The sequence below is a fragment of the Arachis ipaensis genome, chromosome B4, assembly GCF_059453495.1.
Source record: "Arachis ipaensis isolate K30076 ecotype BB chromosome B4, ASM5945349v1, whole genome shotgun sequence".
NCBI classification, from domain to species: domain Eukaryota; kingdom Viridiplantae; phylum Streptophyta; class Magnoliopsida; order Fabales; family Fabaceae; genus Arachis; species Arachis ipaensis.
The window spans coordinates 148,130,157-148,157,591 of NC_142439.1; the positions used below are offsets into that span (position 1 = coordinate 148,130,157).

Consider the following 27,435-nt stretch of genomic DNA (forward strand, 5'->3'; position numbering starts at 1 on the left):
AGGGTGGAAAGAAGGAGGGAGGGGGCGGGTTTCGAAACAATTCAATAAACATCTTACGATGATATCTAGGGTGGAATAGACATCTTGAAAATTTTATGGCAAATAAATTATAGATTTAATTAAATGCATTGCACCTGTTTTCCCAAAAAAACCAAGAAGTTCCTCTGTGTAGGTTCAGTCATTTGATCAGTTATACCAACATGAAGGATATAAAGAACACATGCCTGCAGCAAGAAATAAGAAACTCTTGTTAACAGTCAAGAAGATAAAAAATTCCTGTAACTGGATTGTAACAATGTAGAGGCAAATGGATAGTTCAGAAATTAGTTGTGCTATTGACAAGCCAAATTTGAATGATTACCACCACAGGTCAGTTCAAGATGCTGAGCCTGTGCTGGTTCAACGGACAAACCATATCCTGCTCAATCCAATTGTCAATCTACCGAAGGATCTAGTAGACCTATTCATTTTAGTGTAAGCAATAAAACTCCATTAGCTTCACAATATTGTTTAATATTATCTGTTGAATATTAGATTAGATCTGTTTTGATATAGTTTCCATCTTTAGATATCTGATTCTGATTGGATCTCCTAGTATTAAGGGATCTGATTCTATCTCCTAGTATTAAGGGATCTGATTCTATCATATCTCCTAGTATTAAGGGATTTTATTTCTGTACCTATGTATATATATATTGACACTGAGAGATGATTCTCTCAAGTGAATTCATCCAAAACACAATCCTTGTCTCACTCCATTCGTTTATTTCAAGTTGGTATCAGAGCAGGTTCCGACCTGGCTCTGGTTTCTATTTGTTTTTCTTCTTTTCCGGCTGCAATCTCTCAGCCGTGTTCCCTTTTCCCACCAGCTGACACTATCAGCTGTGTCTCTTCGTCAGAAACTGTTTTTTCGGCCAAAACCTTGTCAAACATCAGACCCACTCCGAAGCAACCCCAGAATCAGAACCGGAAAGCCAAGTTCGGCCTGTCTCCAAAATTTCTCCGCTGCCCAGGCTTTTTCCGGCCCTCGTTTCCCTTCTGCAGGTGTTTTCCGGCCGTTTCTGAGTGTCTGCATCATGTCTTCCGCCGCACAACCACAAGGGATATTTGTCTCTGGCAATGATTATGATGAGTTTCTCAAGTACCAAGCTTCAAAGCAGGCATCTACTCCCATTGCTTCGGTGGCCCACTCTGGTAATTCTGTTGCTTGTATCTCTCATTCCTCTTCTCTTGGACCATGGGTCCTTGACTCAGGTGCTTCTGATCACATTTCTGGTACTTCTTCTGTCCTCTCTAAACTTGAACACCCTGCATTTCTTCCTTCTATCACTTTGGCTGATGGTTCTAAAATTGGTGCTAAGGGAATAGGTCAAGCAACTCCTCTTCCTACATTACCTTTGAAATCTGTTCTTTACATGCCCAATTGTCCTTTCAATTTGATTTCTATTAGCCAACTTACTCGTTCTCTCAATTGTTCTGTTACCTTTTTTGCTGACTCCGTCATTGTGCAGGATCGAGGGACGGGACAGACGATTGGTACAGGATGTGAGTCTCAAGGACTGTATCGGCTTGCCTTACCCACTACTAGTGTGTCTTCTGTTGCTACTGTTGAGTCTCCGGACGTGGTCCATTGTCGCCTGGGACATCCCAGCCTCTCAAAGTTACAAGCTATGGTCCCGAGTTTATCTCGTCTTACTACCTTAGAGTGTCAAACTTGTCATTTAGGTAAACATGTTCGTAGTTCTTTTTCAAGTCGTGTCAATACACGGGCTGCATCTCCTTTTTCTATTATTCATTCTGATGTATGGGGACCTAGTCGGGTTACTTCTCATTCTGGTTTTCGTTATTTTGTCACCTTCATTGATGACTTTTCTCGTTGCACTTGGCTATATTTAATGAAGGACAGATCTGAATTATTTGTACATTTCAAGTCTTTCTGTTCTGAAATTCAAAACCAATTCAAAACTTCAATTAAAATTTTACGAAGTGATAATGCTCGTGAGTATTTTTCAGCACCCTTTTCGTCTTACTTGTCCTCCCAAGGCATTCTACATCAGTCATCTTGTCCTCATACCCCTCAACAGAATGGTGTGGCTGAGCGTAAACATCGTCACTTGATTGAAACTGCTCGCACTCTTCTTCTCCATACTCATGTTCCCCTTAAATTTTGGGGTGAGGCTGTTCTGACTGCATGTTATTTAATTAATCGTATGCCTTCTTCTGTTTTGCAAAATCAAGTTCCTCATTCCATTTTATTTCCTCATGAGCACATTTTTTCTCTTCCACTACGAGTCTTTGGTTGTACTTGTTTCATCCATGATCTTACCCCAGGCAAAGACAAGTTAACTGCTCGCTCTATCAAATGTGTTTTCTTAGGGTACACTCGATTTCAAAAGGGTTATCGTTGCTATTCTCCAGCTCTTAATCGTTTCTTCGTGTCTGCCGATGTCACTTTTCTTGAGAATACCCCGTTTTTCTCTGCACCCGACATCACTTCACCTTCCATTACGGAGGTGCTTCCTGTTCCTTACTTAGATGGGCCTCCTATTCCCACAAAGCCTCTCCAAGTTTATCATCGCCGCCCACGGCCTGCAGTCCAAGATAACTCATCTCCTGAACCCGTGGTTGAACCGTCCTTGGATCCTTCTTCCGGAGTTAGCAGTAGTCCTCCTATTGCTCTCAGACAAGGTACTCGTTCCACCCGTAATCCTAATCCTATTTATAATTTTCTTAGTTACCATCGTTTATCATCTTCGCACTATGCTTTTACCTCCTCCTTGTCTTCTGTTTCTGTACCCAAAACAACAGCAGAAGCTCTTTCACATCCAGGGTGGCGCCAGGCTATGATTGAGGAGATGTCTGCCTTACATTCTACTGGTACTTGGGATCTTGTTCCATTGCCACCGGGCAAATCTACTGTGGGTTGTCGTTGGATCTATACTATTAAGGTCGGCTCAGATGGAACCATTGATCGATTAAAGGCCCGCCTTGTGGCTAAGGGCTACACTCAAATCTTTGGTTTGGACTATGGTGATACCTTCTCTCCTGTTGCGAAGATGGCCTCTGTTCGTCTTTTTCTTTCTATGGCTGCCATTCGCCATTGGCCTCTTCATCAACTTGATATTAAAAATGCTTTCTTACATGGTGATCTCGAGGAGGAAGTATACATGGAGCAACCTCCCGGGTTTGTTGCTCAGGGGGAGTCTTCCGGCTTAGTATGTCATTTACGCCGATCTTTATATGGCTTGAAACAATCCCCTCGAGCTTGGTTTGGTCGCTTTAGTGCTGTTATTTCTAAATTTGGCATGATTCAGAGTGAAGCAGATCATTCAGTTTTCTTCCGTCATTCTTCCTCCATGACCTCCATATATCTGGTTGTTTATGTGGATGATATTGTCATTACTGGAGATGATCATGAGGGAATCACTCAGTTAAAACAGCACTTGTTTGATCACTTTCAGACTAAGGATATGGGGAAGTTAAAATATTTCCTAGGAATTGAAGTGGCACAATCTAATGCTGGGATCTGTATCTCACAAAGAAAATATGCTCTGGATATTCTTGAAGAAACTGGAATGTTGGATTCTAGACCTGTAGATACACCAATGGATCCCAACACAAAACTTAGTCCAAATCAAGGAGAACCTCTTGCAGATCCTGGTAGATATCGCAGATTAATTGGCCGATTGAATTATCTGACAGTCACTCGGCCAGATATTTCATTTGCCACAAGTATCCTAAGTCAGTTTCTTGACTCCCCATGCGATAGTCATTGGGACGCCGCTGTTAGAGTCCTTAGATATATCAAAGGTGCTCCAGGAAAAGGTTTGTTGTATGAAGATAAAGGACATAACCAGATTGTTGGGTATACTGATGCAGATTGGGCAGGATCTCCATCTGATAGACGTTCTACATCTGGTTATTGTGTTTTTATTGGTGGAAACTTGATATCTTGGAAGAGTAAGAAGCAAAATGTTGTAGCAAGATCTAGTGCGGAAGCTGAATATAGAGCTATGGCACTTGCCACATGTGAACTTATATGGTTGAAGCAATTAGTTAAGGAACTTAAGTTTTGTGAGCCGAGTAAGATGGAACTGGTGTGCGATAATCAAGCTGCCTTACATATTGCTTCCAACCCTGTGTTTCATGAACGGACCAAGCACATAGAGATTGATTGCCATTTCATAAGGGAGAAGTTGCAAAGTGGGGAAATAGTAACAGCCTTTGTCAACTCCAACGATCAACTTGCAGATATTTTCACCAAAGCTCTCCGGGGTCCTCGGATACAATACATATGTAACAAGCTTGGAGCATATGATTTATATGCTCCAGCTTGAGGGGGAGTGTTGAATATTAGATTAGATCTGTTTTGATATAGTTTCCATCTTTAGATATCTGATTCTGATTGGATCTCCTAGTATTAAGGGATCTGATTCTATCTCCTAGTATTAAGGGATCTGATTCTATCATATCTCCTAGTATTAAGGGATTTTATTTCTGTACCTATGTATATATATATTGACACTGAGAGATGATTCTCTCAAGTGAATTCATCCAAAACACAATCCTTGTCTCACTCCATTCGTTTATTTCAAGTTTATCTATGACACTGAAACCATTTATTCAATTCTTTCACTCAAAAAAATAAGAAACTTTATCAAAAAAGGATGAGGCTAAATTATCTTCTATTTTCTTTCGAATAATTTTTTTTTCTTTTTTGACAAGGGAGAAGGACCATAGAAGATTGTTGATAAGAGTTCCCCTATAGAAAAGCAAAGCAAAAAAAAGATTTATTTATAAAGCATAGCTTTTCAATCTCTCAACATGTCTGAAAGGGAAAGTCCTTTATAAAGATCATGAGCTTTACACCAAATAGATTCTAGGCATCTCATCCTATCCTATAAACTTGCTTGTCAATCTGTCGTTGAAGGTACGTGCAGTATGTTCCAACCAGATAGAAGAAGAAATATTACTAACATGGGGAGAAGGATATTACAAAATCCATGGAGGAAACTAACTGAAAGAAATAATTCAAACTATGATTGATTGTGAAAATACCAATGCATGGGCATCTGCAGAAGCATCAGCACGGAGCATTTCCATAACCTGCAATGCAAAATTTTGAAGCTCGCTATCTGGATGCTGATATTTTATGCGCATGGCCTGCGAGAAAGAAATTGATAATAGAATCACTACTTGAACAACCCCACAAGCACATATATTTTATTTCCGTTGTGTTTAATAATTACCTTAAAAGCTATGAAACCAACAAAGGAATCTACCAGCAAACATATAAAAGAATAAATAAATCAAAGATCTCTAAAGACTTCTTCACTGCTAGAGACAATCCCATCCCAAAATATATGAACATTAATTTAAAAAAGGGGGGGGGGGGGGGAGATCAATGTTAAGGGATCAAGATTTCCATTTTTGGTTATGGATTTCAAGAAGCACCAACCACTAGCAAATTAATAAGACTCCCATAAAGCTTACAGTCCACAAAAGGATGAATCATACATAGTCTGTGTTTCGAAAACTAAAATAACTGAGTAACAAACAAAACTAAAAGATAAAAACAAGATAGCAAGTGAAGAATCAATCAATGCCCAAATACAATACAGAAGAGTAAAACTGAATATTCCTAAAAAAAAAAATTACTCCTAATATAATTATTAGAACTCCCACATCACTTGGGAATATGACCATGATAACCTTTATAAGTGCTAGGCAACTCTCACTGTTTGCTAGCTTTTAGGACTGAATTCTAATAATGAAACAAAAATGCCATCCAATCTCCAACTATTCACAAGAATGCCTATTAGCTAACTGAAAGCTTAAAAAATCAGTCTCAAGCTTCACCTGTAAAAAGAATACCCAAGATAGAGTTAGGCCAACCCGAACATCCCTAGACCGCACTCCACTTGCTGCAATAGAAGTAGGAAAAGTAAGTTACAAATTTAAACAGCAAATGCAAAGAAATTTAAAATATATATATAATGGAATCATAAAAAACACACGAAAATAAATTTGAGACAAAATGAAAGTTTTCTACCAGTGTAAAACAAATATTGAAAAGCCTCTAAGCCAATTTTGTCAGTCTTGACTTGTCATTTTTGCTTTTAGCTTTGTGCATTTTAATTGGTTAATTTATAGATAGAGAAGATGATAGTATTCATACTCTTTAGGTTACATGAGATTGAGATTATGATAGGTGTTTACGAATATGAATGACATTTTATAATGTTAGAAACTCTTTAAAGGAGGACAGAACTTGCTGCATGAGTAGTTGGGAGAGTACAAATTTGGGACTTTAAGCAAGCCAGGTTGAGAAAGCACATGTTATTCACAAGTTTATTGTAATGGTAGTATGTCATCATATTGGAAAATGAAAATAGGTGATATAGAAAAACACAAACCTTTTGTGAAAGCCAAAGTCAAATGCTTCTGCAATCCACCTTCAAGTTTTTTGGCTTGAGGTAAAGGACCTTTTCCCCTAGGTTGAACCTGGTAAGATATAGAAACAATTATAAAGGATGCAAGAATTAACGAAAAAACAGAGAAAGCCAAAATATGAAAAACCTGTGCCTCAGGATTCATTCCAAGAGCAAGCAAGGAGCCCAAAGTCTCAGCAAAGGCATCTCGAACAGATGAAACAGGATCTTCAAGAGCCTATCAAAAGCAGCAGTGACAGAGACATGTAACCAATAATATAATTTTGCATGTGAAAGAGATGAAATTGAAATAAAAATACCTGCCTTGACACAATAGGAAGCTGAATTGTCAAGTTCTGCCACCCCCAAACCTGGACCTCCAATGGTAGCAAACGCCTTCAAACACCTTGCAGCAGCTATTCTAACGGCAAAGGACTTGTCCCCAGTGGCAGATCTCATTATGATACGGAATGCCTCAGAATATGCTGTTGAAGCAGCACTTCCACCACAGCCTTCCAAAGCATTCTGAAGCATATGCAATGCCTGACGCCTTACAAACTCCTGAAGTTTGAGTGACATCAAAATTTTATTAAAAGAGACTAGAGGGCATGGCATAACAAATTATCAGCGAGATAACTGCCTCCATTATGTGATAAAGTATGCAGAAAGACAAAATCAATCGATAATACAATGAAACAAAGGCACATTACTAATTCATGTATCCTACCAAAAACAAATAGAATATTGAGCAATGATAAATCTAGGAAAGTGGGAGAGTAATGAATAAGTCAGTTAGACTTTCCTTTCGTTGGTGAATACAATTAATCTTAACCAAATTGGCTTTGATTTCCTCTAATTTCACTTTTTCAATGAAACAACTAAGCTATTGGAGCAAAAAGAAGTTTAATCATAAATTGTGATATGCTGGAAATACTAAAAGCATTCAGGCCCTAATTTTTCTGCCCTTGTCTTGATTGTTTGCTAAAGCACCTGCCACATAGCATATGTGACTCTTAGGCATTCTCTATTGCACTTTCTAAGATATGATTGCCCACTTTGATCATATCTCTCTGTGTTGTATGGAGGATGTTAAAAAGAGATTTTCCACTTGATTTTTTTTCTTCTTCCATTTTTGAAATACTAAGTAATGCTTTCCATTTCTTTTATATATCCAGATGACCCTAGTTCAAACTGGCAGAACCAAATCTTTAGTTTGCATTTCATTCCTCTTTTGAACTATTCCTTCTCTTCTAATAATATTCCTCTTTGGTACAAAGAACAATCTTTTTCCTATTTTAAATAAGGGCCTTGAGGGCACTTGTTAAGGAATCAATTAAAAGAAATTCTTCATAGAAAATTCAAGTTTTGATATTTCCAATACATTGACAATGTCTTAAATGCATTAAAAACTTCAAAAGTTACTATTCTTATCTCCTTAACAAGCGCCCTTAGCTAAATCCTTTAAATAAAAAAAATCAACAGTTAAGCCTTGTCCCACTAGATAGAATCCGTTACATGAATTGAGTGAAACCATGTCCATAGTCAAACTGTTAAAATCTAAATCATTTTAAATTATTTTGTTTATATTTGTTTTTCTAAAATCTAAATAAAAATACAATAAAATCCCCAAATGAAGTGGTGTAAATACTGTTTGTAACCCAATGTCAAAATGTTGTGACCATTTTTATCCAATTAACAATTATATAATTTCATTCAATACTTCATTTGGAGACATCTAAATAATACAATGATAAAAAAAATCCAAATAAAAAAAAAAAGAACTCCTTAACTATATACGTATAGTTTGTGTGCAAGAAAAACATGTATCGTGCATGCATTAAACGATGACACAGACCAATATAAATTTTTTTATGCCTTTTCATTAGGCCCTTCAATTAAAGTCCTTACTAATTTAGAATATCTAAAAATACTCACAGAAAGAAAATACCTCACTAAATTTCAAAAGCTTTGTTGCTATGGTCGTTGTTTCAAGTAAACCTGCAGTAATTCTTCTGCCAAAATACTTATACAATTCTCCTAAGCATTGTGCAGCACCTAAAAATTGGTTGAAATAAAATAGTAAAGATAAAACACAACAAAGACTGACACATCTGAATAAATAAATGCAAACAACATTGAAAACATTATTTACAAAACATGTGCAACATGAAAGGTAGATGTAATACCTAATCATGTTAGGAGATTTTATTCAGTCATAATTTTCTTACCTTTAGATTTGTTTTTAATAGGATTTAGTCCATATAGCTTACCATCAGCATGTGCTAAACATACATAAATATATGAAACTAGACAATTTGTTCACTGGACTCAGGGAGAGGAAGAATATTTTAACCAACAATAATATTTCCAAGAATCTTCTGTATCAGTCAGCGTGCTCAAACAATAAATATTGCAGCAATTAATTAGCCATTAAACATTGTTAGAAATGTTCTATTTTAACCAACCAGCAATTTTCTGAGGTTCACTCCTCTTCCCATCAGAAAGAAATCCCTGAAGGCTGCTTGCTCTAGCATAAACTGATATTCCATCTCCCTTGGATATGATCTTTGCCATTGCAACTGATGCCAAGTGACGCACAGGCCGTCGAGCACCAAAAGTGAGCAGGGAATACAATGCATCCTCACACCGTCTTTGCCACAACAAAATATTTTCCTAGAAGATATGATAAATTTTAACATCAGAAAACACATTAAGATTTTTAATGAAAACACAAATCAACAACAACAAATAATATCAAATGAATAGCATCAAACCTTAATTAAAAGCCAATTCTCAAAAGCAACAAGCTTAGCATTAAGTTACTACCTCATGTTATAAAACACACACACACGGCTATAGTTCTCCTAATTTCGTAGGTGTAGTACAATGACTCAGATCAGCTAATTAGATTTAGTTGCAACAGTTTCAGCTGTCATACAAGAATCAGAGACATAAAGATGAATGATAGCACAAGCACCAAGATTCAGTGCTATTTTCCTCTCTCTGAATTCTCCAAAACGCTCTTCTGCTTTCTCTCATTTCTTGCTCCTTGAGAGCTTGCTAATATGCATATGTCGAAATTGAAACTATAGTCCAGCTAATCACAGGGCGACCACATCATACGAACAAAGCAATAACTAACGCAACAAAATGCAGCTCGTTCTCAATATCAAACACTGTCTACTACAGACAAAAGCATTCATGAATTCATATTTCATAACAAACTCATTAAACTAAAAAAGGAAATTCGATCTGCAACAACTTAGTTTCAGCTTATATATACAAAATGATCCGAATGCACACAGCTAACGATGTTCACAAGTGCAGATTAGCACAATCCACTCCCTAACTAGCCATAACTGGCAGTAACAAACTTAATAACCAGCTCCGAATTACATCACACGCGTTAACTAAATGAATCAAGATGAAGTGAGGTACAAAAGGTAGCTGATCTGAGAAACGAAATTTCATAACAGAATCGGAAAAATAAGCAAAAGAAGAAGAGAGGAAGTACCTTGGAGTCTTCGTCAATGGCGGATATGAGATCGGAGAGGAGATCGAAGCAGAGGAGTGGCTCCGGAGATTTGTGAACTGCGGAAGCGACTATGGATTCCAGCTGCGCCACGAGCACGCCGAACCGCGAGAGCGGCGCGTTGTTGTTGTTTCCTTTGTCTCTGGCGGTGTGATTGTTCTTCGCCATTGAAAGGAGCAAATGCTGCTTTTAAGTTTGCGGTTAATCCAAGTTTATGTTCGTCGCATTGAGCTATGTTGCAGAAAATGCAGCCAAGCCTCTCAGCTGAGAATGTTTTTTATGTTTCGCGGTGAAGGAGAAAGAGGGTCTAGAAATACATTATTAAATTGCAAATTACACCTCCGGGTTGGAGCTAATATTTATTTTACACATAAGTAGTAGTTAGCAAAGAAATAATATTTCTTAATTTTATGCGAAATCTTTATTTTAGTTAACCCAATAAAATTGTATCCATCAGGAAAATGAAGGCAATAAACCACATGATAGAGCTTAATCAGTGATAATATAAGAGAAATATTTCTATTTAACATAGTTTAATATTTACATTATATGATGCTAAAATATTAAATATTAAAATCGAAAAAATTTTCAATAGTTTACAGAAGAAAGTTGAATCTAACTTTTTTGAGATAATACTCAATTTAGTCTTTAAATTTGTGTACAAACTTTAATTTAGTCCTTAAAGTTTTAATTGTCTTTATTTAGTCCATAAACTTTGCGAACATGACTCATGTTAATCCTTGAAATAATTTTCAATATATAGACGTTAATAAAATGCTGTCATAGATAGGTAAACGCCATGCTAAACTCTGTAAAATGATGTCGTTTTTTGGTATTGACACTCAAAAACAACATCATAAGTGGTGTTTATTGAAACTTTACCTAACAAAACAAGTGATGCGACATCATTTTTTAGTTATTTGAATACCAAAACTACATCATTTTATAAGTTTCAATATGGCATTTGATTATCCATTTCAACACTCCATTAACATTTTTGAACTAAAAATCATCTCAGAGACTAATGTGAGACACATTTATAAAATTTGGGGGACTAAATAGAGGTAATTAAAACTTTAAGGACTAAATTGAGACTTACATACAAGTTTAGGACCAAATTGAGTATTAACTCAACTTTTTTTTTGTAATTTTTAAACTGTGTCATCAAATCTCTTTTAAAATAATGAGACTATAGCATTTGATTTATCAATTATGTAAAATACAATTTATTTTTGTCTCATAACGAATGCAATAAAAACGAAAAAAAAAATTATATCATTATGTATTCTAGTTCAATCACTTAATATAATGTGACTTATATCTAGTTTTTACTATAATAATAATAAAATTTTCATTATATTTTTAGAAATTATAAATACAAATTCCCCTATAATTCACCTAATTCTACCAAAAAACTCACAAAGTTTTAACCAAATTTATTTTGACTAAACTCTCTAGTCTAGATTCTCAACACTAAATTATTATCTGACCTAACAAAAAAATATATATATTTTAAACTCATGGCACAAAAACAAAAATTACACTAAAAGAGTTTGACATAATCTATAGTTTTTTTCTCCAAATTCAACTTCTTTTGTCTTTTTTCTTACTGGCTTTTACTAATACCTCACTAATACGTATTTTTTCATTGAAACAAAAAAAAGATAAATTAAAAAAGCTAAATATTCAATATAACAACATGAAAGAAAAGATAGATATAGTTTAGAAAGGTTATAAGGTGTACCGGGAATATCAGTGTTCCAATTGTTTTAACCGTTGATCTAAATTATAAAATATATATATAATGTATATTAATTAAAATCAACGGTTAAAATAACTAGAACACCGATATTCTCGGATACACTTGATAACTTTCTTATAGTTTAAAAATTATGAAAAACTCATATATGATAGTTCTCACTCCTTGCTTTTCATTTTCAGCCAATTACTCTTTTTTGTATAGAAGTAATGCTTTCAAAACTTGAAGTTGTCATTGGTAACAAGACGGCGTAGTCCTTGTCTTCTTCTCCTATAATTAGAACAAAATCGCAGTGGTAGTGGAGACACAAAGTTGTAGAGGAATATTTCAGCTGCAATAGAAAATTGTACTTGGGAGGTGTTTCGATGATTACTTGAAACGGTAATTTTGGCCTGAACATGCATAAGGTCCAGGTTCCTTCTAAGGCAGCATCCAACTTGTGCTGGTGTCGAAGTGTCGCTATCCGAGTTCCTCGTGATGAGGTGGGAGTAGTATCTGTAAGAGATTCAGATACTTAAGTTAGTAAATTTTTAGTAGATTAGAATGTGAATATACCTGAGCGTGTCAATGTATTTATAATAGAGTCGATAACTATCGTTTTGGAATAGTTCCACTTTTATTGTTGGTGCATCACCATTTCCTTTATCTTGAGAGTTTGTTGAAATCTATCTTTGAGTGAAGATGAAGATAATAGAAGAAATTTGGAGAGGCAATTACTTAATTAGATAAGTAGAATTGAACTTTCTTATGTTGTCCGACCTCTTAGAAAATCAAATAAGAGGATATTCTTGGTGAACCTTTATACTTAATAGATCTGACTTTGTGTTTTAAATCAAGATATAAACAGAAGGAGTGCTTTGCTTGTTGTCCTATTTGCTACTTTTTCTTTTGTTAAAAGTCATTTATCTTTGGTTGTACTATTTAAATCAGTACCGTTGATTTTAATTTTAACTTCAAATTTCATCTTTTTTCGTCCATCAATTTGATGAAAAGAGACACCGATTATTCTTTTGCTTTTACTCAAAGAACTGCATCAGTTCCATGAATGCTTGTTTGTTGTATTTAAGGCGATACAAGGGTCCATTAAATCTGTACAAATAACACCATTGATGGGTTGCAATTTTTATCGTTAACCACCCATGCACAAAATGCACTCGTCAAACAAATACTTGGATTTTTTAAATCCAATCAAATATGATATGTTTGTTATCATCAAGACTAAATAAAATTATTTTCTATAATTCAATATTGAATTATGAGAAATTTAAAGTTGTCGATATGTTTTATTTTTATCTTATTTTTTAAATTAATACGAGTCAATTTTTTTAATAATAGAAAATTTTATTCTCTAATTTTTTAGAGTAATTGTTAGTCATAATTCGTAAGTTATTATATATACAAAACGATATTTAAAATTTCAACACTTATTTAAACAAATAAATAAGACGAACACTCAATCAACCTAATTATATATATGACACAATGTATTGTAAATAAATTAATAAGTGATATTCAATACACTTAGTTCACATGTTTGCACCTCATTTTTCTCTTTACTACTGGACAACTCACAACCAGAACATAGTATTAAGAATAAAAATTTATTTCATTTGAGTTTTTTCTTGATTATGGCCTTAATTCTTTAGAGTACGACTCCAACTAAATGTGTATTATTAATTCTCATTGTTAAGAAGTTTGATAATGATAATTTTATATATGGAGGCATCTTGCATAGCTCACAAATCACAACATTAGCTATGAAATATCATCTTGATACTTTCAATGTTTCTCTGTGTTGTTTTTGTTATTAAATTAAAAAATGATGCGACTTAAAAAAATTGATGCAACACTATAAACATCCATTGTTTTTAGATACACTTTAAGAAACTGCTGTATGCAAAAAATAGAAATAAAAAAGATCTCGCATTCAGTATCTGCTTTGTTATTTCTATGACTACTATGCATTTATTTTTCAAAATTTGGACTAAAATATTTTCTTATTTTTCTGTCACCTTTCGTGTTTAAACTTTAAAGTTAAAAAATGGCAATTGAAATTGGTAAAAAATACTAACTTTGTTGCATTTTTCCTTGCTATTACTATTGTTTTCTTTTAGCCTTTTAGGCGTCGTTCCTTTAAGATATGTGCTCAATTTATGGGCAGGCCCGGGAATTAGATTCTTTATCGCAGCAATCTCTTTCTTGGCCCAAAACTTGAAAGATGAGAGGGAGCTGATAAAAATGATAAAATGAAACCAAAAACTCATCAGACCCACCAAAAAAACATAGAGCTCACAAATGAGAGGGTCTTGACCCAAAAAAAAAATAGATCTCACAAACGAGACTGTCTTGACCAAAAAAAAAAACAGAGCTCACAAACGAGTGTCTTGACCAAAAAAAAAAAAAAAGAAAACAGAGCTCACAAACGAGTGTGTGAACTGTGAAGTGATGAGTGGTGAGTTCCAGAGAGTTGAAACTTGAAACCCCTAAAAAACCCTCTTCCACCTCCTCCATTTGTATATTGCTTCTACTTCAAATCACTGCACTCACTCACTCGCCCTATACATCAAATCACAGTCGAAAAGGGAAAACAAAGAAGCGAAAACGATGTCGCTGCGAGTGCTGAACCCTAACGCCGAAGTGCTGAACAAATCTGCGGCACTTCACATGAACATCAATGCCGCTAAGGGTTTGCAAGATGTCCTCAAGACCAACCTCGGCCCCAAAGGAACCATTAAAATGTATACACTTCTTCTTCTCTATTTCTTCTGTTCCTTTTTCTTCTCTCATTTTCATTCTGTTCCGTCATTCGTTCGTTTTCAGGCTCGTTGGTGGCGCCGGAGATATTAAACTCACCAAAGATGGCAACACTCTCCTCAAAGAGATGGTTACCTTCTTTTTTCTTTTCATTTCTTTTGTTTCGTTAACTGTTTTAGTGTTCTGATCTGTCTATACACGTTTGAGTACCTTAGCTTATTTAAGTTCAGATTAGCTCACAATAGAAAGCTTTTCGGTGCAACTTTTATAGATTCCATTTATCTTTCCTTATATTTTTATTTGCCAGAACACTGATGATGTTTGATTTGCTGTTGTGGGTGCAGCAAATCCAGAACCCAACTGCTATAATGATTGCTAGGACGGCAGTTGCTCAGGATGATATTAGTGGAGATGGCACCACTTCCACTGTCATCTTCATTGGTGAACTTATGAAGCAATCCGAGCGTTACATTGATGAAGGTTAATCAGTTTTCTGATACTCTGATGCTTGTAATTTTACTCCCAAATGGCAATGAAGTTTTGGTTGCACACCTGGTAACTTATTGTGTGTTTGTAATGAAGCACAGTGGATTTAGCTCTTCTAACTATTGTGGTGAATTTTAAAGGGAAAGATATTAGATCTCAATAGTTTAATTGAAAATGAAAAATCATTGTTTAGATTATTTGAAACGATTTGTGGTGCTGACATTTATATCTTGCATAATTTCAAACTATTAGTTTTCTTGTCAACGGCTGAGATCATTCACTTTTTCACTTATCTTTTGAAGTGCACTTCAAACATTTGAGGAAATCAAATCCACTACAGTTTTTGAAGTACTTTAGCTTGTACTGCACCTGAACAATGTGGTTTAACAATTATTCAAGGCCTTCTCTTTCAATAAGAAAAAGATAGTTCACTACGGGCAAGGTGATATTAAATGTAATCATATACGGTATCCAATAAATAAATGTAATCATATACTATAAAAGGTTTAGTGGCAAAGAGATGTCCTTTAAAATGTGTGTGGAAGTACCTAATTATTTCATTTCCCCCATCACTCCTTACAGCATGATTAAGATGACTATTTGCATCTTCTAGGTATGCATCCACGCGTGTTGGTTGATGGTTTTGAGATTGCTAAAAAAGCAACCCTGCAGTTCCTTGAGAAGTTTAAGACTCCTGTTGTGATGGGTGATGAGCCTGACAAAGAGATTCTCAAGATGGTAGCAAGAACAACAGTAAGGACAAAGGTAAACCATAATTTGTCTTATCTTTGTTTTAAGATGACATTTGGTCATATTACAGAGCAAATAAACAATAAAATACTTTTCATTCTCAACATAACAGTTATATATATATATATATATTTTTTTTAATTAATTTCTGTAATGTTTGCAGCTTTACGAGTCACTTGCAGATAAATTGACTGATATAATTGTGAATGCGGTGAGTGCACTTTGAGTTGTTAACATTTTCAATCCTTGTTTATAAATTAAATATGATGCATTTTAGTTTATTTATTTTGCTTGGTCATTTGAATAAGCAGATTTTGAGTCTCACTGGGCCTCCTACAATTGAGTGTTTAGTGAATTTTGGTTTTACAATGATAGGTTCTGTGCATTAGGAAGCCTGAGGAAGCAATTGATCTTTTTATGGTGGAGATCATGCACATGCGGCACAAATTTGATGTTGACACACGCTTGGTATGCATGCATGCTAACTATCATTGATTATATTTGTTATGCTTCATTTGTAACATTGCCCTTTAGGTGCTAATTTTACCTTTGCAGTTCATCAGATCAATATTTCTTGCAATCAATCAGTTGATTAAATGGTTTTTATTTTTATAGGTTGAGGGTCTTGTCCTTGATCATGGTTCTAGGCATCCTGATATGAAGCGACGTGCAGAGAATTGCTACATATTGACTTGCAACGTGTCTTTGGAGTATGAAAAAAGGTAATCAAGTGAAATTGATATTAGTGATTATGATTTATCAAATTGTGTTTCGCCAAACTTACATGCTTATGCCCACCTTCATATAATGAGTTTTTCCTCTACAGTGAGATAAATGCAGGCTTTTTCTACTCAAATGCGGAACAGAGGGAAGCAATGGTTGCAGCTGAAAGGCGTTCTGTTGATGAGAGAGTTAAAAAAATCATTGAACTGAAAAATAAGGTAGATATGTAGAAGGGACTTTCTCATATATGTTGGTACCTATAGTTTACTTTGTAGCCACAAATTTTTGTCTCTGCTGTAATGGCATTAACTTTAATTCCATGATTCTGCTCTTCTCAAATTGACCCCATACTTCTGTATGCAGGTTTGTTCCGGTAATGATAGCAATTTTGTTGTGATCAATCAAAAAGGAATTGATCCCCCATCACTTGATATGCTTGCAAGGGAAGGAGTAAGTAAAAAATTATTATCTCCAAATTTTTTCTCCATTTATTTTAAATTTTACCAATATTGTGAACATAGCTCTTTTCCCTCTTCTTTTAATTCTTTACTGTTTTTTTAAAAACCTTGTGTATTCTGTCTGCTGATTGATTAATCTTTTACTCTAGATAATTGCCCTTCGGAGAGCAAAGAGGAGAAACATGGAAAGATTGGTTTTGGCCTGTGGAGGAGAAGCTGTAAACTCTGTAGATGATTTGACTCCAGAATGTTTGGGTTGGGCAGGGTTGGTATACGAACACGTTCTTGGTGAAGAGAAATATACATTTGTGGAAAATGTGAAGAATCCTTCTTCCTGCACAATCTTGATTAAAGGTACACTATCTATGGCTCCTTGATTTTAAACGAGTTTGTTTTGCATCTTTTTTGTTCATCTTTCTAGCATTTTGTTGATTTGGTTCTGCTGGTGGATTTAAGATGAGATAATATGGAATAATGTTGTACTTGTACAGGTCCTAATGACCATACAATAGCTCAAATTAAAGATGCTGTTCGTGATGGTTTGAGGGCAGTCAAGAACACCATTGAAGATGAATCTGTTGTTTTGGTAAGATTCATTCCCCGCTTAAATCTGTTATTTTGATTCCTGCTCTTGTATATTATAATATTATAACCCCCTCATGTATGCTTGAGTTGGATCTAAGGGGAAATGAATATGATTTTACGATATCTTGGGCAAAAGTGTTTTTTATTTGCCAGTCATTGATTGAATAGTTCTGAGAGTTTTATTGTTGCTTTTAAATATTTGTGATTGAATCCAATTGTTTGGAGTAGTTAATGAACGGAATGAAAGATTTATAGCTAAATTCATGTTGATAAAAGGAATTATGCTTCTACCTTTTTATAGTAGTATTTCATAGAATTCATACCTCCTACAACACAACTATGATTTGCCAGTTCGTGGTTATGATTTTTATGATAGGCTTGACATGTATTTACTTGTCATCTTCAGGGTGCTGGTGCATTTGAAGTTGCTGCTAGGCAATATCTGATTAATGAAGTTAAGAAAACAGTCCAAGGGGTAATACAAAATCTCATGTCTTCCAATTATGTACTGTTCTTCAATTATCACTTGCATATTCTGATGGTGATGCTTATCAACTCAAAACAGCGAGCCCAACTTGGTGTCGAGGCTTTTGCTGATGCACTTCTTGTTGTGCCGAAGACGCTCGCAGAGAACTCCGGACTTGATACTCAAGATGTGATTATTGCCCTCACGGTATGCCTTCCGCTGCTTTTTCACGCTTGTCTTCACCTGAATGTTATTTTTTTAATATTTATTCTGTAGGAGCGAGATTTGTATTATTGTTGTACATGTTGACTGCTGTTTCAGGGAGAGCATGACAGAGGGAATGTTGTGGGATTGAGCCAGAACACCGGAGAACCTATTGATCCTCAAATGGAGGGTATTTTTGACAACTACTCTGTGAAGCGCCAAATCATAAACTCAGGGTATGTTTGAACTTTGCTATTGCTCATTCTTTGGATTAAGATATAATGCATCTATTATATCCTATTTTATATTTTCAGAATGGGCAACCATCTAAAATGTTCTTTATGTTTGCACCAGTTTGTTTACAATTAAATTTGATCAAGTAAATGTCTTTTGCAGGCCTGTAATAGCATCGCAGTTGCTATTGGTGGATGAAGTAATTCGTGCTGGACGGAACATGCGGAAGCCAACTTAGATTTCTTTCTCACCTGAAGCTTCTCTTTCGAATTTGGTTGTTATTTTCCTGAGGTGACAACAGCTATCGTTCGGATTGTTTTGACTCCTTCCGCTCCAATTTTAACTTGAAAATGAACCTATATTTTGTTTTGATTTGGTTGTCTTTTTTTCCCTAAGATTTTGTAAAATATAAGATTCTATTGTCACTAAATGTTGGATCTCTTAAAATCTGTAAGCATAGTTTTTTATTTTATTTAGTGGAAGTGAATTTCACTTACAAAAGTAGCTTTGGTTTCTGGGGTTTTTGTCATTTTCATTTTGGTCTTACAGTTCACATTGCTCAAGCTACGACATTTTGTTCCAAAATGGCAATAATCTCGTGTTTCTATAATACAAAGCATTCCAATCCAACTATCCAAGTACTAGAAAATCCCAATCGGCTTCCAATACAGAGAAACTAGTTTAACATGTGTTTAATGTAAAAACATAAAAAACAAGAAAGCCAATTTGTTTCGGCTAAACGATGAGTCATGAGACAACAGCTCTGTCTGGATTATTCAAGCCACGGAGTGCAATAAATGCATTGGAAAGCTTTAAACAAAGGAATCAAGACTAAAACTCAATATATCTATTTCCCCTCAAATAACCTCTCAAGTCCTGACTTCAATTCCTTCGACTACTAGAATATTTCATGCGCAAGAATCATCAAACATTTTGGAAGTTCTTTCATTCTTGTTCTAACTGAATCCAAATTTCTGGAAAGTTTACAAATACAACGATGGTTCGAATGCACCAGCTTAATTGAGCATATGACAATCTTTGGCACTCGCATCAGCATTTAACTAGGCTAGACTCTAGCAGTGCTCTCCCCACCATGTTGTAGCATGTAGTCTTTCTTCATTTCCTCCAGAACTGTATCATTAGTGCTGTGAAAAATAGAACACAAAGAAAAGGGTCCATCACTACATTTACGACACTAGAATCTAAATACAAGTTGATGATAGTGCCACAGGAAAGAGCCAATGACAAATCAAATATGCAGGAGGAATGAGTATTGCTTGTGTTTAGAACTAAACAAAAAATAATGCTTATATCTCTATTCGGGCACCCGACCAACTGCGTGTGATGTATATCGAAGAAACACATCATTCTAAACCATAAAAGTAACAGTTCCAAAAACACCTAACCAATAAGTTGCTAAGAACTCTCAACTTTGGGCAACTAATGCAAAACGGAGTGTGCGATTCAGGCAGTAGGGAACTTGATTACATATACTTCTAAACCATAAAAGGTGTTCAATATTAATGGAAAGGTGAGCTTGAAAAATAACATTTTTAACCTTAATGTTAATAACCTTATGTAGTTAGTTTTCCTTCATGAGCCTTGGAGGTGAAAGGTCCACTTCCACTGTTCGTAACTGAGTTACAAACATTCTTAAACTTTGCATATCTTGTCTGAACAACGGAATAACTAGATGGAAGATGCAAAACAAGTTAAGAAATATCCAGAATCCGAATCATATAACTAAATGGCTTTCCTTGACATTAGAATTAGATACGCAAATATAACAAAACAACAACAACATCCACACAACACTTTATCGAGAGAGAGAGAGAGAGAGAGTTACAATTGATGAAGACAATCATTCAATTCTTTAGCTTGCTTCCGACACTGCCAAACGACAGAGATGGTTTTTCCCGAGGCGCATTGAGCATATTTGGAAGTGTATTGATCACACTCTTTCAGGGCCTTCTGCTTCATTTTGCTGCGCAAAGCTGCACAAAAACAACAAGAAATTCATGAGTACAAAAAAGCGTACAACTGCAAATTGATTATGAAAAAATTAGGGCTTGGAAAAAATATGCATTAGACCTTCTTCCACTTTCTTCTTGACATGATTCTCTCGCGCCTCTTGTACGTACCCCATTCAGATTCCTCCTCTTCTTCTTCGTCAAATCGCAGTAGCAATCCCTCAAACTCGAAGAAGAAAACGACCGAGCACCTAGCTAGCTGCATAGCTCTCTCCTGCTCCCAAACGGGGTGGCCCAAATAGTTTAAGTTTGAGGCCCACTATGGCCCAAAATAAAAAAGCCCAAAATGTGAAGAGCCCAACAACTACCTACCCTGTGCTGGCTTGCTTTTTGGTAGAGCGGTAGGTACTAGCTTCACTACATTGAAGTCACACGTGCTTTTATATAGGTTTGTAATGATCGAAGAAGAAACTGAAGGGAAGGGATCATGTCGGAAGAAGCTGTAGTAATGGAGAACAAGCAGGTTATATTCAAAGGCTACATAGATGGAGTTCCTCACGAAACCGACATGGAATTCAAGGTCTCCAAAATAGACCTCAGTAAGGTTCAGGGATCAGGATCAGGATCCATCATCGTCAAGAATCTTTATCTCTCTTGCGATCCTTACATGCGCGGTCGCATGCGTGATTTCCGTGAATCTTATATTCCCCCCTTTGTTCCTGGCCAGGTGAATCAGCAAGAGCAAACTATATATATATATATGATTTGATTTTTCTTTTTCTTATCTGGTTCAGTGAGTATAGTATGAGTAGGAGCATACGACACGTGTAGGCAACAAAAAATAATAGGAATTATTTACAGGATTATTGTTGTTACTATTATATAACAACTAACAAGAATAGCATGTGTATTTTGATGATGAAGGCGCTTGAAGGATTCGGTGTATGTAAAGTTATACACTCTGATAATCCGAATTTCAAGCCTGGGGATTACATTTCTGGATTTACGGGCTGGGAGGAGTATAGTTTGATCCAAAAAACTGATCAGTTGAGAAAAGTCCAACCAGATGATCACATTCCTCTCTCCTTCCATGTCGGTCTTCTTGGTATTGTCACACTTTATCTGCTTCACATTATTTATTTCTTTCTAGTGTCTTTATCTTAAGAGAAAATGACAAATAGGTCCCTCACCTCCTTTTGTTCCACAACATTTTTGTTACTGACCATTGAAAAATATTTTTAAGTTCTAACCTTCACAAAATTTGGACGGATCCTAAACCCTGACGGAGGCATTTAGACAGATCAGTCTTTGACGGAGGCATTTGCACAAAGGGACTGATCCATCCAAGTTTTATGAAAGTCAGGACTTAAAAGTATTTTTCAATGGTTCAGGACAAAAATATCCGTAGAACAAAAGGTCATGACCTATTTGTCCTTTTCTCTTATCTTAATTGGATGCTTTCTCTTCTCTTCTCTATAGGACTATTGTTGAGGTTCCTGTTTCAAAACTGTAGTTAGGGAATAAAATTGTTGAGGAACTGGCTTCCTTTTAGTTCTGAAACCACCTTGTATATCATCTGGCTATAGTATACTGGAGTTGTGTTTTTCCTTCATTCTGATTTATTTATGGCAATGAAATCAAATTTTGCAGGAATGCCAGGGTTTACTGCTTATGCAGGATTCTACGAGGTGTGCACGCCGCAGAAAGGGGAATATGTTTTTGTATCAGCTGCATCAGGTGCTGTAGGGCAGCTAGTAGGCCAACTTGCCAAGCTTCGTGGCTGCTATGTAGTTGGAAGTGCTGGCTCAAAGGAAAAGGTAAGGAAGTGCTGCTATCGATTATGCTATGTGTATCCTAAAATTAGCCACCAGTATAAAATACATGTTGTAATACAAATTCGCATTGAAAATAAATTATACCACACATGTATATATACACAAATACATTGGTGACTGATTTTAGTGGCTGATTTTGGTAAATAGTATTTTTGATATACTATATATAGTTTAGTTGAGTTGCTTTTTGAATCTGTAATTAGGTTGACCTCCTAAAGAACAAGCTTGGATTCGACGAAGCTTTTAACTACAAGGAAGAATCGGACCTGAATTCAGCTCTACGAAGGTATGCATGAGTCATTTGTGTTAACAGAGTGATATATGGTGGAGGTGATTCTGAAAACTTGCATTGGTGGTGGGTGAATTGACAGGTATTTTCCGCAAGGAATTGACATATACTTTGACAATGTGGGTGGGGAAATGCTTGATGCTGCACTACTCAACATGAGGATTCATGGTAGGATTGCAGTTTGTGGGATGGTGTCTCAGCAGAGCCTTTCTGAGCCCAAAGGGATTTACAACTTAATGAATCTTATTATAAAGCGCATCAAGATGCAGGGGTTTTTGCAGAGCGATTACTTGCACTTGTATCCGCGCTTCTTGGAAGACGTTTCCAGATACTACAAGGAAGGAAAGATTGTTTACATTGAAGACATGAATGAAGGCTTGGAAAGTGCTCCATCCGCTTTTGTTGGACTTTTCCTTGGCAAGAATGTTGGCAAACAAGTCATTCGTGTCGCCCATGAATGAATGATCACTTTTCATGCTTACTATGTTGTAATCATATATATATTCATTGAAAATTTGTTGGGTGAACTTGACCAGCTGAGAGAGAAACAGAGATTCTACCATGCTAGCAAAATTCTTGCTCCATAGTGTGTGTAATGGGGAGTGGATCTTCTCGAGTGGAGAAAAAACTAGATGGTGTCAATTGTTTAATATCACCTTTCATTGTTCTCTCTCTCATATTTATTTTTAGTTCCATTTATAAAATTAATAGTGAGATATCACACTTTATCTCAAGTGTTAAAAAAATTGAAAGGATCCATTTCCTCTGTAATGTGTTATTGTCTTTTATGCAAAGCCTTATTTTCTCAAGTCGCTACCAAAAAATTGTTGTGTATTACCTTTCATTGAATGAGCTTGATCTTCGCACATGAAGCTTTGAAAGTAGTAAGTTTTCACAGTTTTGTGTAATCAGAGATTCAGAGTATAATTCGTTGAGTGCTTGAATAAAGTTTTTAGGAAAAATCAATTAATTGTTCACTATTTTTTCCTAAAGAGTGTAGATTACCCAATATTCATCTATAGAAAATTAGAAATAGGTAACAAGTGATGGCTTGTTTAAACGATTTATCATAAATATCCTCTAGTATTCTTGTATATTCTTTTATTTTTGGTCAATTAATATTCTTGTATATTCTTTCTTTCTTTGTTTTGGTTTCCCACGTATTCCTTAACCTGACAGGTTAAGGACCCCGACATTTGTTTAAGCGGACAAGTGAGTTGGTTATTTTTTTTGTTTTTGGGGCAGTTCTTTTTATGTTTTTGGTCAGAATATGTTCTTCCATTCTAATTTGGACTTTTGGCTACACTTCCAGAACTTGATCCAATGAAGATGGGCATGGCCGCTATGGCCATATATGTTTTATAGGCTTCAGGAATCAAAACTGAAAAAGACTTTTTTGTATTTCTAAAGTCCAATTCTCAACGGGCTAGCAACCTTTCTAGCCTAGGTTGTTTTTGGGATAGAACAGCTTCGGTAGTACACTTCAATTTTAATCACATCAATTAGTTGAACATCAAGATCAAGTTAAGACTTAAGAATTAACACGAATTTGAATTCTCTCCATTCTTTTTTGTCACTTGATAATAGGATAAAGTATAATTTCTCACCATTAATTTATAAGTGAGATAAAAAAAATAAAAAAATCATTAAAAGATAAATCACACTTTATTTTTTCAATTGAAAAAAAAAGCCCTATATCATATCATACTTTTCGTGCATGGTTTTATTTGAGTCAAAAGTCCTATATTCACAATGCACATTCTCGAAGCTTGTTGTTCATACACCACCCAAATTGAAGATTTTAGCATATCACTAAATAAATGAATATTGATAACTTAAATTTTGGTCGTTAGTCAATAAAAAATTAATAATTCCCTTAATCTATTAGTAGGAGGAGGCAAAAAAATGGATGGACCCTGTGAGAAGAGACAAGACCCAACTCACTTGCTTGGCTGGCTTTTCGGCCATTTAGGAAAATCCAACATCGCTGATTCTTTGACCCAAAAAAAAATCAAGAGAGAGAGAAAACGGTGACCGGTGATAGAGGATTAGCGGGTCAACAGTCAACTCTTCAATGGAATCTCCGCCACCCCCCTTACGTGTCTCTTTTCTAATTTCAAAATCAAACGCACGCACTCTCTTTCTTCATAGCAGTTTTTAATTTCAACTCTCTTTATTAGGGTTACGGTCGTTCTCTTTATTTGGCTCTTTACCTCTCGATTCCCTTTGTTCTTCTCTGGTTCCATTCCCCGAGATCTGCATCTCTAGGTTTTCATTTTCTCACCCAAAACCACTATTATTATTATTCTGTTTAGCTTCTCTAAAATCGAAAGTAATTTCCGTACAAGTTTAAATTCACCTTTTTGTTGTTTCTCGTTCTGATTTCATGTACTGAGACTCCATTTTGTGGTCCTGCGTCTTGATTATTCCGAACATGTTTGTTTCCCCTGGAAAATTTTCGAAAATAAAACCGGATAAAAAAATTCTGAAATTCCGGAAAAAATTTTGCGATAATAAGTAGCTACTTGTTCTCACATTTCTTTTCTTGCTTTGTTTTTTTTTTTTAAATTAATTTGTACTTTTTTAGTTGCAGGAGTAATCGTTGAGAAACTCGCGAACTGAAAAAAATGGCGGAATCATCTCGCGAGGAGAACGTGTACATGGCAAAGCTTGCGGAGCAGGCGGAGCGATACGAGGAGATGGTGGAGTTCATGGAGAAGGTGGCGAAGTCTTCTGACAACGAAGAGCTGACGGTGGAGGAGAGGAACCTGCTGTCAGTTGCTTACAAGAACGTTATCGGTGCGAGGAGGGCTTCGTGGAGGATCATCTCGTCGATTGAGCAGAAGGAGGAGAGTAGGGGAAACGAGGACCATGTTGCAACCATCAAGGAGTATAGGGGAAAGATTGAAGCTGAGCTCAGCAAGATCTGTGATGGCATTTTGAACCTCCTTGAGTCCAACCTTGTGCCCTCTGCTACCACCCCTGAGTCCAAAGTGTTCTATCTCAAGATGAAGGGTGATTATCATAGGTACCTCGCTGAGTTCAAGACTGCTGCAGAGAGAAAAGAAGCTGCTGAGAGTACTTTGTTAGCGTACAAGTCTGCTCAGGTATATTCATGTTACTTTCATGATCTGAGGAATTATTATTTTTTAGAGCAGTAATCTTTGTTTGTCAATTATAAACCTTAATTAGTGTGCGACTTGTGACTGTGCTGTTATAGCTTTTGTGATTGTTTAGATATTTTAATGGGATAGTAGTTGTTTCTAAACTCTAAATGTGTGATTCTTTGATGCAGGATATTGCTCTTGCAGACCTTCCTCCTACTCACCCGATAAGGCTGGGTCTGGCACTCAATTTCTCTGTGTTCTATTATGAAATTCTTAACTCACCAGATCGTGCTTGTAATCTCGCCAAGCAGGTATTGTTTCTGCCCGCTGTATGTTCTATTGTAAATATAGTCCATTTTCGAACATAGTTTATAAAGAAATCAGAAAACCTGCATATCAAATGTAATTGTAAGCTTTTTAGTGAGAAAATGCAGTACTCTAGTTCTCTTAGTAGATTGAATTTTGCATTTTTGTATTCATTTCATTATTATTTGAGAATGTTGATGCAGCAAGCAGTATATTTATCTTAAGTGTTTCCTAGTTGCATCAATATCCCATTATGATGATGATGTGTCTAAAAGCTCTAAACTATACACCGTTTTTTCATGATAACTTTGCTGTTATTCCCTGCGAACTCTTATCTGTTCTCTTTAGTGACTACTTAAAACGCTTATATGTGGCAGGCATTTGATGAAGCAATTGCTGAGCTTGACACCTTGGGTGAAGAATCATACAAGGACAGTACCTTGATCATGCAACTTCTCAGAGACAATCTGACTTTGTGGACATCTGATATCACGGTCTCTCTCTCTCTCTCTCTCTCTCTCTCTCTCTCTCTCTCTCTCTCTCTCTCTCTCTCTCTCGTGTGGGTGTGTGTTTTTACACTGAATATTTCTTGACTTGTCTGTGGTTGCTAAAGATTAACAACAAAATATATTGTCTTTTCAAATCTTTATTCAAAAGCAAACTTGTTCTATGGAAGAGCTTGAAACAAATTTAAACTAGTTTAGTTGTACAATTTTGTATTTTAAATAACTTCTGTTTTGAGCATCATTTCTGTATCAAGCTTTGTTCCTGGCTTGCTGCCTTGTAGTAGTGCCTAGGTGTTAGGCTCATTTCTTATTGACTCGCAAAATTTCATTCTTGAACTTGCCTCAACAATGAAACATAACATTCCACATATTCTTACTGTAGTTATAATGGATTACCTGTGTTTGTCTTAATAATTTATGTAGATCTTTGTGTGCCCCTGCACACATGCATAGTAATAGTAATTGCAATTGACAGTATCTCAATCTTCTCTGTCAATTCTCATCAATTTGAGATAGTACTCTATGTTCGTTTCTCCCAAGTTTTTTAATTTGAATGTGCTCTTAATATTTCAGGATGAAGCCGGAGATGAGATCAAGGAAACATCTAAGCAACAACCAGGCGAGGGGCAGCAGTAGCATGGTATTTCATGGGATACGCAATTCTGTACTTCACTGGTTAATATAGATTCCATCTGGGTTGCAATAGTAGGATTGTATTTACAGATTTCTATCACTTCAAGTACGGGTTGTGCTTGTGGTTTCCAATGTTTCAATGAATTCATGTATGTGTTTTTTATTGATCAGAATATGTGTCTTGGTTGTTTAGTAATTTACTCATTTTCGATGTTTTTAAATAGAATGTTTGGCGTTCTTTTGATATCATCGTTCACCTATATTGCTGCATGTTCTGGTTGCTAGATCACTTATCGGGTGCTTCTGTTGTATCAGGGTAATATTGTTTTACCAATTCAGATTCTGAATCCACTTTATGGTTAATGTTATAAACACAGATAAATCTGTGCATGTCATGCGCCGAGTGA

The 27,435-nt window shown here is 35.7% G+C and overlaps 5 protein-coding genes across 9 annotated transcripts in view; 3 read left to right on the forward strand and 2 right to left on the reverse strand.

Moving 5' to 3' along the window:
* Positions 1–10,306, reverse strand: part of SWEETIE (HEAT repeat-containing protein) — a 28,380-nt gene extending 18,074 nt beyond the window's left edge. For 2 of the 3 annotated variants that reach the window (XM_016339301.3, XM_016339300.3), the window contains exons 1-9: positions 9,946–10,306; positions 8,897–9,104; positions 8,380–8,486; positions 6,756–6,992; positions 6,580–6,669; positions 6,417–6,504; positions 5,860–5,924; positions 5,059–5,163; positions 135–224 (exon numbers count right to left, since the gene is read on the reverse strand). In XM_016339301.3, the coding sequence (XP_016194787.1) occupies positions 135–224; positions 5,059–5,163; positions 5,860–5,924; positions 6,417–6,504; positions 6,580–6,669; positions 6,756–6,992; positions 8,380–8,486; positions 8,897–9,104; positions 9,946–10,131 (1,176 nt within the window). In that variant the 5' untranslated portion in view covers positions 10,132–10,306. Of the gene's footprint in view, positions 1–134; positions 225–5,058; positions 5,164–5,859; positions 5,925–6,416; positions 6,505–6,579; positions 6,670–6,751; positions 6,993–8,379; positions 8,487–8,896; positions 9,105–9,945 lie in introns of those variants that run through there. The other variant, XM_021122290.2, reaches the window with a different exon arrangement.
* A 3,817-nt stretch (positions 10,307–14,123) lies between these two features.
* Positions 14,124–18,883, forward strand: LOC107635743 (T-complex protein 1 subunit zeta 1). 2 transcript variants are annotated; one of them, XM_016339302.3, is made up of 15 exons: positions 14,124–14,460; positions 14,543–14,606; positions 14,821–14,956; positions 15,576–15,727; positions 15,876–15,923; positions 16,088–16,180; positions 16,328–16,434; positions 16,539–16,653; positions 16,799–16,885; positions 17,043–17,247; positions 17,385–17,479; positions 17,885–17,953; positions 18,044–18,151; positions 18,266–18,384; positions 18,545–18,883. In XM_016339302.3, the coding sequence occupies exons 1-15, from the start codon at positions 14,327–14,329 to the stop codon at positions 18,618–18,620; spliced, it is 1,608 nt and encodes a 535-aa protein (XP_016194788.1). In that variant the 5' UTR covers positions 14,124–14,326; the 3' UTR covers positions 18,621–18,883. The 2 variants fall into 2 exon arrangements, with proteins under 2 accessions (XP_016194788.1, XP_088341550.1); XM_088485424.1 differs by having other exon boundaries at positions 14,134–14,460; positions 17,885–18,151.
* Positions 18,884–18,940: 57 nt separating this feature from the next.
* On the reverse strand, positions 18,941–21,278 carry LOC107635745 (Cytochrome c oxidase biogenesis protein Cmc1-like protein). The gene is made up of 3 exons (XM_088485426.1): positions 20,474–21,278; positions 20,229–20,376; positions 18,941–19,527 (listed from the first exon to the last, which is right to left on the reverse strand). The coding sequence occupies exons 1-3, from the start codon at positions 20,526–20,528 to the stop codon at positions 19,449–19,451; spliced, it is 282 nt and encodes a 93-aa protein (XP_088341552.1). The 5' UTR covers positions 20,529–21,278; the 3' UTR covers positions 18,941–19,448.
* On the forward strand, positions 20,745–23,285 carry LOC107635744 (Zinc-binding dehydrogenase family protein). Its single transcript, XM_088485425.1, has 5 exons — positions 20,745–21,079; positions 21,277–21,457; positions 22,003–22,169; positions 22,391–22,473; positions 22,559–23,285. The coding sequence occupies exons 1-5, from the start codon at positions 20,840–20,842 to the stop codon at positions 22,935–22,937; spliced, it is 1,050 nt and encodes a 349-aa protein (XP_088341551.1). The 5' UTR covers positions 20,745–20,839; the 3' UTR covers positions 22,938–23,285.
* A 1,153-nt stretch (positions 23,286–24,438) lies between these two features.
* LOC107635748 (14-3-3-like protein A) lies at positions 24,439–27,272 on the forward strand. Of its 2 annotated transcripts, none has more exons than XM_088484079.1 (5): positions 24,439–24,744; positions 25,064–25,583; positions 25,772–25,894; positions 26,267–26,383; positions 26,969–27,272. In XM_088484079.1, exons 2-5 carry the CDS (start codon positions 25,104–25,106, stop codon positions 27,029–27,031), a joined length of 783 nt encoding a protein of 260 aa, XP_088340205.1. In that variant the 5' UTR covers positions 24,439–24,744; positions 25,064–25,103; the 3' UTR covers positions 27,032–27,272. The 2 variants fall into 2 exon arrangements, with proteins under 2 accessions (XP_088340205.1, XP_088340206.1); XM_088484080.1 differs by having other exon boundaries at positions 24,443–24,744; positions 25,070–25,583.
* Positions 27,273–27,435: the final 163 nt, after the last annotated feature.